We start from the raw sequence: 15593 nt of genomic DNA on the forward strand, positions 1-15593 counted from the left end.
ACGTTTACTTCCTCGGGCGGCTTGAGGAAAAATTGCCACACCACCGAGTAGGAAACTTTGCCCCCGCTACTCTTCACTGGCTGACTGCTACTTCCTCCGTGCGCACCGGCACCACTACTGGCCGTGGTGGTAGGCTGCAGTGGAGCTGGTGCTCTACTCCGTGGACGTTTGGCTCCACTGACACTGATGCGACCCTGCTGCTGTCTCCTGGGCAACCCACCGACTGTTTTGCTCGCTGCCAAGCTGCCACCCTCTTCTCCTGATGATGCGGAAGAAATTGCCTGATGACGACGAGGCTGCCAAGTGCGATCAACCTCCTCATCATCAAGTAGGGTCTCCGCCTCACTACTAGCCCCCTCGGCTGCGTCTGGGTCAGGAGACAGACCTGTCTCTAGACCGGCTACCGAGCCACTCTCCTCGCCAGTACTTGTTCGCTTGGCTGCTGAAAAGGCCGATGTCTCCCCCCGTTCCTGACCGCCCTCTGTTAGCTCTTCCTCACTGTACAGTGGGGCTGAGCCCACAGCATGCGATACTTCGCTTGGTGAGGGAACAGCAAAGGACAGGGGCAGGTAGAGGACACGTGATTTCAGTGGGCTTGGTCCCGGGCCATGCCAACTAACGGTTGTGTCTGACGTACCCACCGACCGTTGGCTGTAGGTGTCAGAGGTGACCTGGGAAGAGGAAGACGACCGAGCCAACCAATCAATGACGGCAGGGTTGTCGGTGGAGACACGACCGCTGGATGACACCGGGAGCACTGGCCTCTGGCTGCGAATACTGCTGCCTCGACCCCTTCCTCTGCTGCCACGTCTGCTCGCTCCTAAAACATTGCCTCCTCTGCCACTCCTCTGCATGTTGTCTGACATACTATTTAATTCAACGATTAGGTGTCCCTGAGTAACAATTCTCTGGCACTCAGTAACAATTCTGTCTGTCCCTGAGTATGAATTCTGTGGCCCTGAGTAACAATTGTGTGTCTGTGCAAGTAACAATTCTGTGTCTGTGCAAGTAACAATTTTGTGTCTGTGAGAGTAACAATTCTCTGGCACTCAGTAACAATTCTGTCTGTCCCTGAGTAACAATTCTCTGGCACTCAGTAACAATTCTGTCTGTCCCTGAGTAACAATTCTGTCTGTCCCTGAGTATGAATTCTGTGGCCCTGAGTAAGAATTCTCTGGCACTCAGTAACAATTCTGTCTGTCCCTGAGTATGAATTCTGTGGCCCTGAGTAACAATTGTGTGTCTGTGCAAGTAACAATTCTGTGTCTGTGCAAGTAACAATTTTGTGTCTGTGAGAGTAACAATTCTCTGGCACTCAGTAACAATTCTGTCTGTCCCTGAGTAACAATTCTCTGGCACTCAGTAACAATTCTGTCTGTCCCTGAGTATGAATTCTGTGGCCCTGAGTAACAATTCTGTCTCTGTGCGAGTAACAATTCTGTGTCTGTGCAAGTAACAATTTTGTGTCTGTGAGAGTAACAATTCTCTGGCACTCAGTAACAATTCTGTCTGTCCCTGAGTAACAATTCTCTGGCACTCAGTAACAATTCTGTCTGTCCCTGAGTAACAATTCTCTGGCACTCAGTAACAATTCTGTCTGTCCCTGAGTAACAATTCTCTGGCACTCAGTAACAATTGTGTGTCTGTGCAAGTAACAATTCTGTGTCTGTGCAAGTAACAATTTTGTGTCTGTGAGAGTAACAATTCTCTGGCACTCAGTAACAATTCTGTCTGTCCCTGAGTAACAATTCTCTGGCACTCAGTAACAATTCTGTCTGTCCCTGAGTATGAATTCTGTGGCCCTGAGTAACAATTCTGTCTCTGTGCGAGTAACAATTCTGTGTCTGTGCAAGTAACAATTTTGTGTCTGTGAGAGTAACAATTCTCTGGCACTCAGTAACAATTCTGTCTGTCCCTGAGTAACAATTCTCTGGCACTCAGTAACAATTCTGTCTGTCCCTGAGTAACAATTCTCTGGCACTCAGTAACAATTCTGTCTGTCCCTGAGTAACAATTCTCTGGCACTCAGTAACAATTGTGTGTCTGTGCAAGTAACAATTCTGTGTCTGTGCAAGTAACAATTTTGTGTCTGTGAGAGTAACAATTCTCTGGCACTCAGTAACAATTCTGTCTGTCCCTGAGTAACAATTCTCTGGCACTCAGTAACAATTCTGTCTGTCCCTGAGTATGAATTCTGTGGCCCTGAGTAACAATTCTGTCTCTGTGCGAGTAACAATTCTGTGTCTGTGCAAGTAACAATTTTGTGTCTGTGAGAGTAACAATTCTCTGGCACTCAGTAACAATTCTGTCTGTCCCTGAGTAACAATTCTCTGGCACTCAGTAACAATTCTGTCTGTCCCTGAGTAACAATTCTCTGGCACTCAGTAACAATTCTGTCTGTCCCTGAGTAACAATTCTCTGGCACTCAGTAACAATTGTGTGTCTGTGCAAGTAACAATTCTGTGTCTGTGCAAGTAACAATTTTGTGTCTGTGAGAGTAACAATTCTCTGGCACTCAGTAACAATTCTGTCTGTCCCTGAGTAACAATTCTCTGGCACTCAGTAACAATTCTGTCTGTCCCTGAGTATGAATTCTGTGGCCCTGAGTAACAATTCTGTCTCTGTGCGAGTAACAATTCTGTGTCTGTGCAAGTAACAATTTTGTGTCTGTGAGAGTAACAATTCTCTGGCACTCAGTAACAATTCTGTCTGTCCCTGAGTAACAATTCTATGGCACTCAGTAACAATTCTGTCTTCCCTGAGTAACAATTCTCTGGCACTCAGTAACAATTCTGTCTGTCCCTGAGTATGAATTCTGTGGCCCTGAGTAACAATTCTGTCTCTGTGCGAGTAACAATTCTGTGTCTGTGCAAGTAACAATTTTGTGTCTGTGAGAGTAACAATTCTCTGGCACTCAGTAACAATTCTGTCTGTCCCTGAGTAACAATTCTCTGGCACTCAGTAACAATTCTGTCTGTCCCTGAGTAACAATTCTCTGGCACTCAGTAACAATTGTGTGTCTGTGCAAGTAACAATTCTGTGTCTGTGCAAGTAACAATTTTGTGTCTGTGAGAGTAACAATTCTCTGGCACTCAGTAACAATTCTGTCTGTCCCTGAGTAACAATTCTCTGGCACTCAGTAACAATTCTGTCTGTCCCTGAGTATGAATTCTGTGGCCCTGAGTAACAATTCTGTCTCTGTGCGAGTAACAATTCTGTGTCTGTGCAAGTAACAATTTTGTGTCTGTGAGAGTAACAATTCTCTGGCACTCAGTAACAATTCTGTCTGTCCCTGAGTAACAATTCTCTGGCACTCAGTAACAATTCTGTCTGTCCCTGAGTAACAATTCTCTGGCACTCAGTAACAATTCTGTCTGTCCCTGAGTAACAATTCTCTGGCACTCAGTAACAATTGTGTGTCTGTGCAAGTAACAATTCTGTGTCTGTGCAAGTAACAATTTTGTGTCTGTGAGAGTAACAATTCTCTGGCACTCAGTAACAATTCTGTCTGTCCCTGAGTAACAATTCTCTGGCACTCAGTAACAATTCTGTCTGTCCCTGAGTATGAATTCTGTGGCCCTGAGTAACAATTGTGTGTCTGTGCAAGTAACAATTCTGTGTCTGTGCAAGTAACAATTTTGTGTCTGTGAGAGTAACAATTCTCTGGCACTCAGTAACAATTCTGTCTGTCCCTGAGTAACAATTCTCTGGCACTCAGTAACAATTCTGTCTGTCCCTGAGTAACAATTCTGTCTGTCCCTGAGTATGAATTCTGTGGACCTGAGTAAGAATTCTCTGGCACTCAGTAACAATTCTGTCTGTCCCTGAGTATGAATTCTGTGGCCCTGAGTAACAATTGTGTGTCTGTGCAAGTAACAATTCTGTGTCTGTGCAAGTAACAATTTTGTGTCTGTGAGAGTAACAATTCTCTGGCACTCAGTAACAATTCTGTCTGTCCCTGAGTAACAATTCTCTGGCACTCAGTAACAATTCTGTCTGTCCCTGAGTAACAATTCTCTGGCACTCAGTAACAATTCTGTCTGTCCCTGAGTAACAATTCTGTCTGTCCCTGAGAATGAATTCTGTGGCCCTGAGTAAGAATTCTCTGGCACTCAGTAACAATTCTGTCTGTCCCTGAGTAACAATTCTCTGGCACTCAGTAACAATTCTGTCTGTCCCTGAGTAAAAATTCTGTGGCCCTAATAACGTTTCTGTGGCCCTAAGTAACAATTCTCTGGCACTGAGTAACAATTCTGTCTGTCCCTGAGTATGAATTCTGTGGCCCTAACTAGCGTTTCTTTGTCCCTAAAGAACGATTCTGTGGCCCTCATTAACAAGTCTGTGTCCCTGAGTAATGGTTCTCTGTCCCTAAGTAACTTCTCTCTGTCCCCAAGTATTGTTTCTGTGGCCCTAACTCTGTCCCTGTCCCTAGTACAGAGCGGTCTGCCTCTGTTCAATGACTGCAGGCAAATGAAGATTTCCAAAATGGCCGCTATATATACCTCGACCATTACACAGTGCTGGCTGGCTGGCTGCTGATTGGCTGATGCGATCACATGTCGTTGAGGAATGCATTATGGGGCAGCGCGCCTTGTCTGCGCGCCTTCCCCGACATCCCCGCTCCGTCGCCGCACATGTCAGCCGCCATTTTCGGAAAAATTTCGATTCGCGCGTCCGAATTAGGCTGTTTTTCGGATTCGGCACGAATCGAAATTTTTCCGAAATTCGACTCGAATTCCACTTCGGATACTTCGATTCGCTCATCTCTAGTGAGATCCATTGCAATGACAATGGGCTAAACCATAAATATTACAACTCCTGCAAGCAACTGTCACACAATGTGGTGCAAGCCATTTTGTTTGCTGATTTTAGTTTGAAAATGTATCCTTTTTATTTCCCATCATTCAGATATTCCAATGTTTTAATTTTCCATAGCCAGGTCTCTGCATTGTTCTACAGGCTAATTCACCCAACTTTGTGGCTGCCTATTCCATTTTTGCTATGTGACAGGTGCTCTTCACTTACACACTGAAAGCAGCAGTGTTATAATAAGCATGCACATTTTAAACTGACTGTGGGGTTTATTTACTAAAGCTGGTTCACACAGAATCTCGTTCACCTGTGCATGGTAGCCAATCAGTTTCTAGCCTCAACTTGTTCAATTAAGCTTTAGCAATGAAACCTGGAAGCTGATTGGTTTCCATGCAAAAGTGCACAAGATTCTGAGTGAACCAGCTTTAGTAAATAAACCCCAGTGTTCCTAATATTTAGCCAATATATTCCTCATTAACATGCGTAAGTGACATTTTAATACAATTTACTGTACTAGGGCTACTCTTTCTACATAAATATATAATCCAAAAGATAGAGCCTGAATTATAAAGAACATCACAATTTCATATTACAACTGTCTCTTTAGGCTGGATTTACTAAACCTAGAGAGTGAAAAATCTGGTGCAGCTGTGCATGGTAGCCAATCATCTTCTAACTTCAGCTTGTTCAATTAAGCTTTGACAAAAAAAATAACTGGAAGCTGATTGGTTTCAATGCAGAGATGCATCGTATTTTGCACTCTCCTGTTTTAGCAAATCAACCCCAAAATGTTCCTTATATGGACAGTGACATTACCCAGAAGTCCCCGCCCTTTTTGTGTACAACAGTTCTCCACCTGGACCTGTTATTTGGAGGGAGTGAAGTGACTGGACAAGACATGTGTCCGCAGTTGGCATTTTTTTATTTTGGCGGATGTGGGCATCATGATTGACATGGATTTGATTCGCTGGACGATGTGATTGGCAATGGATGTACACCAACTGACCTTTTTTTCTTTCTTAAAGGACTTGTCAAAAACTGGGTCAATGTGTTTATTTCAAGAAATCTATAAATGAAACCTAATCTATGAATGGAGGACGGGCAGATTCATTCATGTGTCATTCTTAGAAGCTGTAGTATGGCATCTATGAATGGTGGAGCTGGGCAGAAAGCGAAGGGATTGTCAGGCGATCTTGATTAATTACTGTCACAACAACCTCAATTCTAATAACCCCTGTTGCGCGAAGAAATCACAATGGCAGGGATTGGGGGGGGGGGGGCTGTTTGAGGATAAAGTTTTCAAGGAATCCTGGAGCCAGCAGCGGAGGGGACACCACTGATTTTTTTTTGCATTGAGTAAATTTAGGCTTTAACATTTATACCATATCAAATAGGGTGGGTTGCTTCGAGTCCCTCTTAAATCAGTGTTTGAATGAATGGGCAAGGTAGGAGTGTCTCTTTAAGCAGACATAGTAAGCTATCACATTTTTAGATATGAAATAAATATGCTGCAGATATACTTATTAAAGTGGACTTCCTTTACCACAGTAAAGGAAAATCTGTATACGGTATATTAGTGTCGCTTTAGGTAGTCTTCATAGAGTTTGAGAAGCAATTAAACTATATGTGCAATAATGGAGCAGATGTGGTGGAGGGCAGGGAAGGTGTCCTATGCCTGACTGCTTTCTTTCCCGATGCCCATGCATTATATTGTACCAAAATGCCACTGCTGCTTTCACGTGTACAGGAGAAGTCGCACAGGACAGGTGTTTCATTGTAATGAGATTTAAAAAAAATAGACTTAAAAGCCGTTCCAACCTGTCAATAATCACTGGATCAGAGGGAGTCTCATTCCTGTTCCCGCAGCTCTTCTTATCACAGCAGCGGCTGTAGAGGTGGAAAACACAGAGATTTAGTAATATGTCCATGATACAATATAAGCCACATTAAGACAACGGTTCAAACTGCTGCAACAGTAACAGGACTGCAGCGATCTAGGACCAATGTCAGAGAACAGGTTTGGGCCGCATGGGGGCTAATTACTAGCGCTAACCTCTTCCAGCACAGCTGCTAGCTTATTAAGCCTCCAAATGGCCCAGGTAAATGAGCAAGTTGTCCTCGAAAAACTCAGAGCTTATACATTTCTCTGCATTGTAGACAGGGCTTTGATGTCTTAAAGGACAAATAACAATACATTACAAACTGGCTCCTGTAAAACAATTCTCAAAGCAGGCCTATTTAAAAATAATATATTATAGTGAACCTGGAATCTATTTTCATACCAAGTGAAGTAACACATCTAACGGAGAGCAGGCACCTTAAAGTGTTACTAAACCCAGGACCCTGCATTCACTATACCTGGTCTCCCATAGTACACAGAACATGGAAGCGCAATTATTTTAGTAAATATAAACAAAACTGCTGAATACCTTTTCTCGTTTGCAGTTAGAGCAGTCTTGTGACTTCTATCAGTGTCCAGCAGAGCACATGTTAAAGCTTGTAGAAGGAGTTTTCATTTTGCTCTAGGAGGATGCAGAACTCCTGACTTCTGTCTGGACAGTGCTGACTGGCCCTGGGCTGATCACATGCACTCTCCCAAAAAAAAAAACCTCTCTAGCAATAAACACCAAACTGAGCATGTGCAGAGTGTCTACACAGGATATGTCTCATCAGGAGATAAGGGGGGGCACTGGAAGAAGGGGAGGATCAGAGAAGTCAGGATCAAACAGCCTTTTTACACAATGCAGAGGATTAACCCCTTAGGTTCCACAGTGAGTATAACAAGCATGCTTTACTGCATATACAGACTGATTGTACTGTTGTGGGTTTAGTAACACTTAAAGTGTCTGTTCCTACCTTCACAGCATTGCTTCATTCTTAAAGCTTAAGTTTAGCTAAAAAAAAAAAAAAAATCCCAGTAGCTTTAATGACTTAACGTAGCTGAAGTATGTCCCATGCCTGCCAGGTACCTGGGTCTTGAAGAAATCTTTTGTGTAGTGATGACATATCCACTTCCTTCCTATGACCTTCCTGCACTGAAGGAGTTAATAGCTCCTAGTCTGATGTGAAGCTGTAGTGACAGGGAGCCACTCCCTCCTCCTCCATAGGGAAGAGTTTTTGCATGGTGTACACTACATGTAACACGATTTGTGAATTGGGGGGGCAAATCCTGTAACACATTAGACTCTCTCCTATTTAAAGAGATCATGTTACATGCAGTGTACACTATAAGCCCCCCCCCCCCGGTCACATCAAAGCCGATTTTGAAATTGTGCAACTTACAGTGAAGTCACACGATTTCAAAATCAGGTAAACTGCCAATTTTCTTGGGATTTGCAAGACATCTGACACGGATGTCTATGCAAATCACAGGAAAAGTAGTGCATGCACTACTTTAGAAATCGATGCGGTCCCAGTCAGAACCGCACCGATATGACCGCTCTAATAGCGCACAATAGGGTGCGACTTGGCCTTGCAAGTTGCCTGGCATGCAAATCGCACCCAATGTGATCGGGGGCTAAATCTTTTCCCAAAGGAGGAGAAAGGAGCAGGAGGCAACTCCCCGTCACAGTGTCACAGAAGGCTTGGAGCTAATAACTCATCCTCAAGATTTTTGGGGCTAAATTTCAGTTTTAAGTTGACTCTTTTCCTAATCCATTGCAACTGCTGACTTAAAGACTTACACCTTTTTTTCACTTTATACTCCTGTACTACCATATGTTATGACTTTTTTTTAAATTTTTTTGCCTGGATCAGATTCCTTTAAAATACTCCTTTTGGAGGAAATACACTTCCTGCTTTCCAAGTGCTCTATGACTTAAATGGCATAGAGGAGTAGAGCTGGCCATACATGGTTTGAATTTTGGCTGATGGGTTGAGGAGTCTATTAGAACAAGAAATATCTATAGAAGGCTAGCCTAAGGCTGGCCATACATTATAGTGTTTGTACATATACCTAGTAAAGTGACTAGCCTCAGATGATACACAGAGATGAAACACATCCTCCTACATAAGTTATACCTGCTCATCTACACCTCTCTTCCCCTCATCCATTTCAAAGTGCAGAATTTATAGAGCCTGTCTGAGCCTCCAGGAGCAGGGGGCGGGGAGATGAAATCACATTCTACAGATCTCAGTGAGGAGAGCTCTGAGAGCTGATTGGAGGGAAGAGACACCCCTCCCGTCACACAGCACACATGAACAGAACTGAGGCTGTCATTCTGCTGCAGGTTCCTTCCCGTCACCATTTTTTTCTTGGTGTCAGGAAAACTTCTCAGAAGTGACTCCTGTAGATAGTAGAGGAACGAAGCAGCAGACAGAAATGACGCTTAGTGCTCTTAATTGAGACATGTACATACTACAAAGGGATATGTTTTGTTCATACTTCATGCCTGAGGGTTACAACCACTTTAAGCAATTTTCTTTCCTTAACCACTGGTTGAAGGAAATGAAAATTACTCTATTCTCCCATCAACACATGTGCAGGAGGTTTCCGGCTGTCAGAATACAATGATTAGTGCTGCCAGCTTTATATATCTACCCTATTGTTGTGCTTTTTGGGTATCATACACCCTTAAACCCTCTTGTCTGATATTGATATTACCAATAAAAGGTGAAGACTGAAGTGATAGATGCCCGAATTAAAGAATTACCTGTCAATCTGCCTGAAATCCAGCATCTTCCTAGCTGCCTGCAGAAAGCTGACAATGTTGTCCCCGTAGCACTCAAATTCCAAGTAGTGTTGTCAGCCCTGTTTGTATGAAATTTCAGTGCAGCAGAAGCATCATTTTGAGTTTACTACAAATGTACTGGATTTCAGGAGGATCGCAGGAATTTTTAGTGCTTGCAGCATTTTACAAGAAAAAATATGGGCAAATCCACATGTATTGCAGATGATGTGCCCCATATTTTTTACTTTTAATTTACAATGATTAAATCTTTTTTTCCAGAGGGCTCATCTGCAGTTAAATGTGGAGGCAAATATAAATAAAGCATTGTGAGATAAAACAAACCATATACTAAACATTATCATTAGATGTAGCAACAGCATAGAGTTCTCCAATACAATATATTTCTGGAAAGCAGCCCTTTAAGCATCGGAGATTAGACAGTAGGATGTCTCTGATACAAAACAGACAATTTACCAATTAAATTTAACCCACAGCAAGCAATAAGGTATCTGCATTTAATTTATTTAAACCACGCTAGCAGGTAAGTCACATTCTGATTGGCCCAGGCCACAATTATATCATCTGGTAACCTGATCTGTGAACAAGATGGCTGCTCTTGTTGTGTCAAGGACACAGTTACATATTACACTGACACATATTTGGACTGCAAGCTGCAAACAAGAATCCTGTTCTTGACCTGAGCCACCACCTGTCAGTTGGGGCAATGGCACAAAGAGCCTCACAAAGCCACCTTTATATCTGTCATCAGTGCCGTACACAATGCAGCCAATTTTTACATGGATCAATTTTACGTGGTGCATATAGTTTGTGGATGACTGTGTTATTGTACAGGAACCTCAGCGGTGCTCAGGGAATACACTGAAAACACAGTGGCTAAGTGGTTAGCACTTCTGCCTGGCAGTACTAGGGTCGTCACTTCAAATCCCAACCACGGCACCACCTGCCTGGAGTTTGCATGTTCTCTCTGTCCCTGCGTGGGTTTCCTTCCACACTCCAAAGACATGCTGGTAGGTGAATTGGCTCCTGTCTAAATTGTCCCTAGTATGTGTATGTATGAATGTGAGTTAGGGACCTTAGATTGTACGCCCCTTGAGGGTTAGGGACTGATGTGAATGTACCATATATATGTAAAGCGCTGCATAAACGGATGGCGCTATTTAAGTACCTGTAATAAATAAATAATAAAACATTACTTACTGTGTAAGCCATTAAAAGCAATCTAATATTTTATTTATTATTACAGGTACTTATATAGCCCCATCAATTTACACAGCACTTTACATATATATTGTACATTCACATCAGTCCCTAACCCTCAAGGGGTGTACAATCTAATGTCCCTAACTTACATTCATACTGTACATTTACATACTAGGGCCAATTTAGACAGGATTCAAATACCCTACCAGCATGTCTTTGGAGGGTGAGAGGAAACCCACGCAGACACATGGAGAACATGCAAACTCCAGGCAGGTGGTGCTGTGGTTGAGATTTGAACCAATGAACCTAGTACTGCCAAGCGGAAGTGCTAACGGTTTGGCCACTGATATTAGGAGCCAGTTGGCAAATGTTCTCTATATTCCTGCACTGTGTTTGTAATTATTGCTAATTTTACTCTGCCGCAGAATTAAAGAAAAACTAAAGGCAAAACTTTTTTATTAGCACACCCGTCAGGTTTTTCTTACTCTCTGAGTCACCAGTTGGGGAAATTCACCCTTTCTATTTGTCCTGTTTAGCATTATCATCGAGACTGAAAGAAAAAGAAAATTCCAAAGTTTGGGTTGTCAAGAGAACATGCATCGAAAAAAAAATCTTCCAACTGGGACACTAGTTCTAGTGACCCTGGAAACAAACCCTGTTTCGGCTATGGGGCAGGAAGTGAAGGGATATCTCCTCAAAGGAACACACATGGCAAAAAACTGTCAGGGGTTATAATTAGAGATGAGCGAAGAAATGAAAAATTCGATTCGGCTGATTCGGCGAATTCCAGTGTGAAATTCGATTCGATGCGAATTTCTCCGCTACGAAGATGACTTATTTAAAGGGTTTCTAGGCTTCAGAGAGCCTTTAAATTAGTGCAGAACACTGTACCTTTAATTTAAATGCCCTTGGAGATGAGGAAGGAGAAGGAGAAGGAGAAGGATGAGAAGAAGGAGAAGGAGAAGGATGAGAAGAAGGAGAAGGAGAAGGATGAGAAGAAGGAGAAGGATGAGAAGAAGGAGAAGGATGAGAAGAAGGAGAAGGATGAGAAGAAGGAGAAGGAGAAGGATGAGAAGAAGGAGAAGGAGAAGGATGAGAAGAAGGAGAAGGAGAAGGATGAGAAGAAGGAGAAGGATGAGAAGAAGGAGAAGGATGAGAAGGAGAAGGATGAGAAGGAGAAGGATGAGAAGAAGAAGGCTGAGAATAAGGAGAAGGATGAGAAGAAGGAGAAGGAGAAGGATGAGAAGAAGGAGAAGGATGAGAAGAAGGAGAAGGATGAGAAGAAAGAGAAGGATGAGAAGGAGAAGGATGAGAAGAAGAAGGATGAGAAGAAGAAGGATGAGAAGAAGGAAAAGGATGAGAAGAAGAAGGATGAGAAGAAGGAGAAGGATGAGAAGAAGGAGAATGATGAGAAGAAGGAGAAGGATGATAAGAAGGAGAAGGAAGAGAAGAAGGAGAAGGAGAAGGATGAGAAGAAGGAGAAGGATGAGAAGAAGGAGAAGGATGAGAAGAAGGAGAAGGATGAGAAGAAGGAGAAGGAGAAGGATGAGAAGAAGGAGAAGGATGAGAAGAAGAAGGATGAGAAGAAGGATGAGAAGAAGGAGGAGAAGGATGAGAAGAAGAAGGATGAGAAGAAGGAGAAGGATGAGAAGAAGGAGAAGGAAGAGAAGAAGGAGAAGGAGAAGGATGAGAAGGAGAAGGATGAGAAGAAGGAGAAGGATGAGAAGAAGGAGAAGGATGAGAAGAAGGAGAAGGAGAAGGATGAGAAGAAGGAGAAGGATGAGAAGAAGAAGGATGAGAAGAAGGATGAGAAGGATGAGAAGAAGGAGAAGGATGAGAAGAAGGAGAATGATGAGAAGAAGGAGAAGAAGGAGAAGGATGAGAAGAAGGAGAAGGATGAGAAGAAGGAGAAGGATGAGAAGAAGGAGAAGGATGAGAAGAAGGAGAAGGAGAAGGATGAGAAGAAAAAGGATGAGGAGAAGGAGAAGGATGAGAAGAAGGAGAAGGATGAGAAGGAGAAGGAGAAGGATGAGAAGAAGGAGAAGGAGAAGGATGAGAAGAAGGAGAAGGATGAGAAGAAGGAGAAGGATGAGAAGGAGAAGGAGAAGGATGAGAAGGAGAAGGATGAGAAGAAGGAGAAGGAGAAGGATGAGAAGAAGGAGAAGGAGAAGGATGAGAAGAAGGAGAAGGATGAGAAGAAGGATGAGCAGAAGGAGAAGGATGAGAAGAAGGAGAAGGATGAGAAGAAGGAGAAGGATGAGAAGAAGGATGAGAAGAAGGAGAAGGATGAGAAGAAGGACAGTTCTGTGACAGTTTCTGTCTATTTCTGACAGTTCTGGGACATTCACTCCATACAGCGGTTTCAACCGCTGTATGGAGGGAATGTCATAGAACTGTCAGAAATAGACTATTAATGACAGTTCTGGGACTGTCCTTCCATGCAGCGGTTGAAACATTGTATGTATTTGTTTCCATAAATGGATCCATTTATGGAAACAAATACATACAATGTTTCAACCGCTGCATGGAAGGACAGTCCCAGAACTGTCATTAATAGTCTATTTCTGACAGTTCCATGACATTCCCTCCATACAGCGGTTAAAACAGCTGTATGCAGTGAATGTCCCAGAACTGTCATAAATAGTCTATTTCTGATAGATCTGGGACATTCACTCCATACAGCTGTTTTAACCGCTGTATGGAGGGAATGTCATGGAACTGTCAGAAATAGACTATTAATGACAGTTCTGGGACTGTCCTTCCATGCAGCGGTTGAAACATTGTATGTATTTGTTTCCATAAATGGATCCATTTATGGAAACAAATACATACAATGTTTCAACCGCTGCATTGAAGGACAGTCCCAGAACTGTCATTAATAGTCTATTTCTGACAGTTCCATGACATTCCCTCCATACAGCGGTTAAAACAGCTGTATGCAGTGAATGTCCCAGAACTGTCATAAATAGTCTATTTCTGATAGATCTGGGACATTCACTCCATACAGCTGTTTTAACCGCTGTATGGAGGGAATGTCATGGAACTGTCAGAAATAGACTATTAATGACAGTTGTGGGACTGTCCTTCCATACAGCGGTTGAAACATTGTATGTATTTGTTTCCATAAATGGATCCATTTATGGAAACAAATACATACAATGTTTCAACCGCTGCATGGAAGGACATTCCCAGAACTGTCATTAATAGTCTATTTCTGACAGTTCCATGACATTCCCTCCATACAGCGGTTAAAACAGCTGTATGCAGTGAATGTCCCAGAACTGTCATAAATAGTCTATTTCTGATAGATCTGGGACATTCACTCCATACAGCTGTTTTAACCGCTGTATGGAGGGAATGTCATGGAACTGTCAGAAATAGACTATTAATGACAGTTCTGGGACTGTCCTTCCATGCAGCGGTTGAAACATTGTATGTATTTGTTTCCATAAATGGATCCATTTATGGAAACAAATACATACAATGTTTCAACCGCTGCATTGAAGGACAGTCCCAGAACTGTCATTAATAGTCTATTTCTGACAGTTCCATGACATTCCCTCCATACAGCGGTTAAAACAGCTGTATGCAGTGAATGTCCCAGAACTGTCATAAATAGTCTATTTCTGATAGATCTGGGACATTCACTCCATACAGCTGTTTTAACCGCTGTATGGAGGGAATGTCATGGAACTGTCAGAAATAGACTATTAATGACAGTTGTGGGACTGTCCTTCCATACAGCGGTTGAAACATTGTATGTATTTGTTTCCATAAATGGATCCATTTATGGAAACAAATACATACAATGTTTCAACCGCTGCATGGAAGGACAGTCCCAGAACTGTCATTAATAGTCTATTTCTGACAGTTCCATGACATTCCCTCCATACAGCGGTTAAAACAGCTGTATGCAGTGAATGTCCCAGAACTGTCATAAATAGTCTATTTCTGATAGATCTGGGACATTCACTCCATACAGCTGTTTTAACCGCTGTATGGAGGGAATGTCATGGAACTGTCAGAAATAGACTATTAATGACAGTTCTGGGACTGTCCTTCCATGCAGCGGTTGAAACATTGTATGTATTTGTTTCCATAAATGGATCCATTTATGGAAACAAATACATACAATGTTTCAACCGCTGCATTGAAGGACAGTCCCAGAACTGTCATTAATAGTCTATTTCTGACAGTTCCATGACATTCCCTCCATACAGCGGTTAAAACAGCTGTATGCAGTGAATGTCCCAGAACTGTCATAAATAGTCTATTTCTGATAGATCTGGGACATTCACTCCATACAGCTGTTTTAACCGCTGTATGGAGGGAATGTCATGGAACTGTCAGAAATAGACTATTAATGACAGTTGTGGGACTGTCCTTCCATACAGCGGTTGAAACATTGTATGTATTTGTTTCCATAAATGGATCCATTTATGGAAACAAATACATACAATGTTTCAACCGCTGCATGGAAGGACAGTCCCAGAACTGTCATTAATAGTCTATTTCTGACAGTTCCATGACATTCCCTCCATACAGCGGTTAAAACAGCTGTATGCAGTGAATGTCCCAGAACTGTCATAAATAGTCTATTTCTGATAGATCTGGGACATTCACTCCATACAGCTGTTTTAACCGCTGTATGGAGGGAATGTCATGGAACTGTCAGAAATAGACTATTAATGACAGTTGTGGGACTGTCCTTCCATACAGCGGTTGAAACATTGTATGTATTTGTTTCCATAAATGGATCCATTTATGGAAACAAATACATACAATGTTTCAACCGCTGCATTGAAGGACAGTCCCAGAACTGTCATTAATAGTCTATTTCTGACAGTTCCATGACATTCCCTCCATACAGCGGTTAAAACAGCTGTATGC

At 42.6% G+C, this 15593-nt stretch overlaps 1 protein-coding gene across 4 annotated transcripts in view; it reads right to left on the bottom strand.

Annotated features, from left to right (window-relative positions):
- EBF1 (EBF transcription factor 1) overlaps window positions 1-15593 on the bottom strand; it is a 530057-nt gene that overhangs the window by 465260 nt on the left and 49204 nt on the right. For all 4 annotated transcript variants that reach the window (XM_089682858.1, XM_089682856.1, XM_089682857.1 and 1 more), the window contains exon 6: window positions 6631-6699. In XM_089682858.1, coding sequence (XP_089538984.1) covers window positions 6631-6699 — 69 coding nt within the window. The remainder of the gene's footprint in view (window positions 1-6630; window positions 6700-15593) is intronic.

Source organism: Staurois parvus, unplaced genomic scaffold, assembly GCF_062004578.1.
Source record: "Staurois parvus isolate SC_StPar_1 unplaced genomic scaffold, SC_StPar_1.0 ptg000298l, whole genome shotgun sequence".
NCBI classification, from domain to species: Eukaryota; Metazoa; Chordata; class Amphibia; order Anura; family Ranidae; genus Staurois; species Staurois parvus.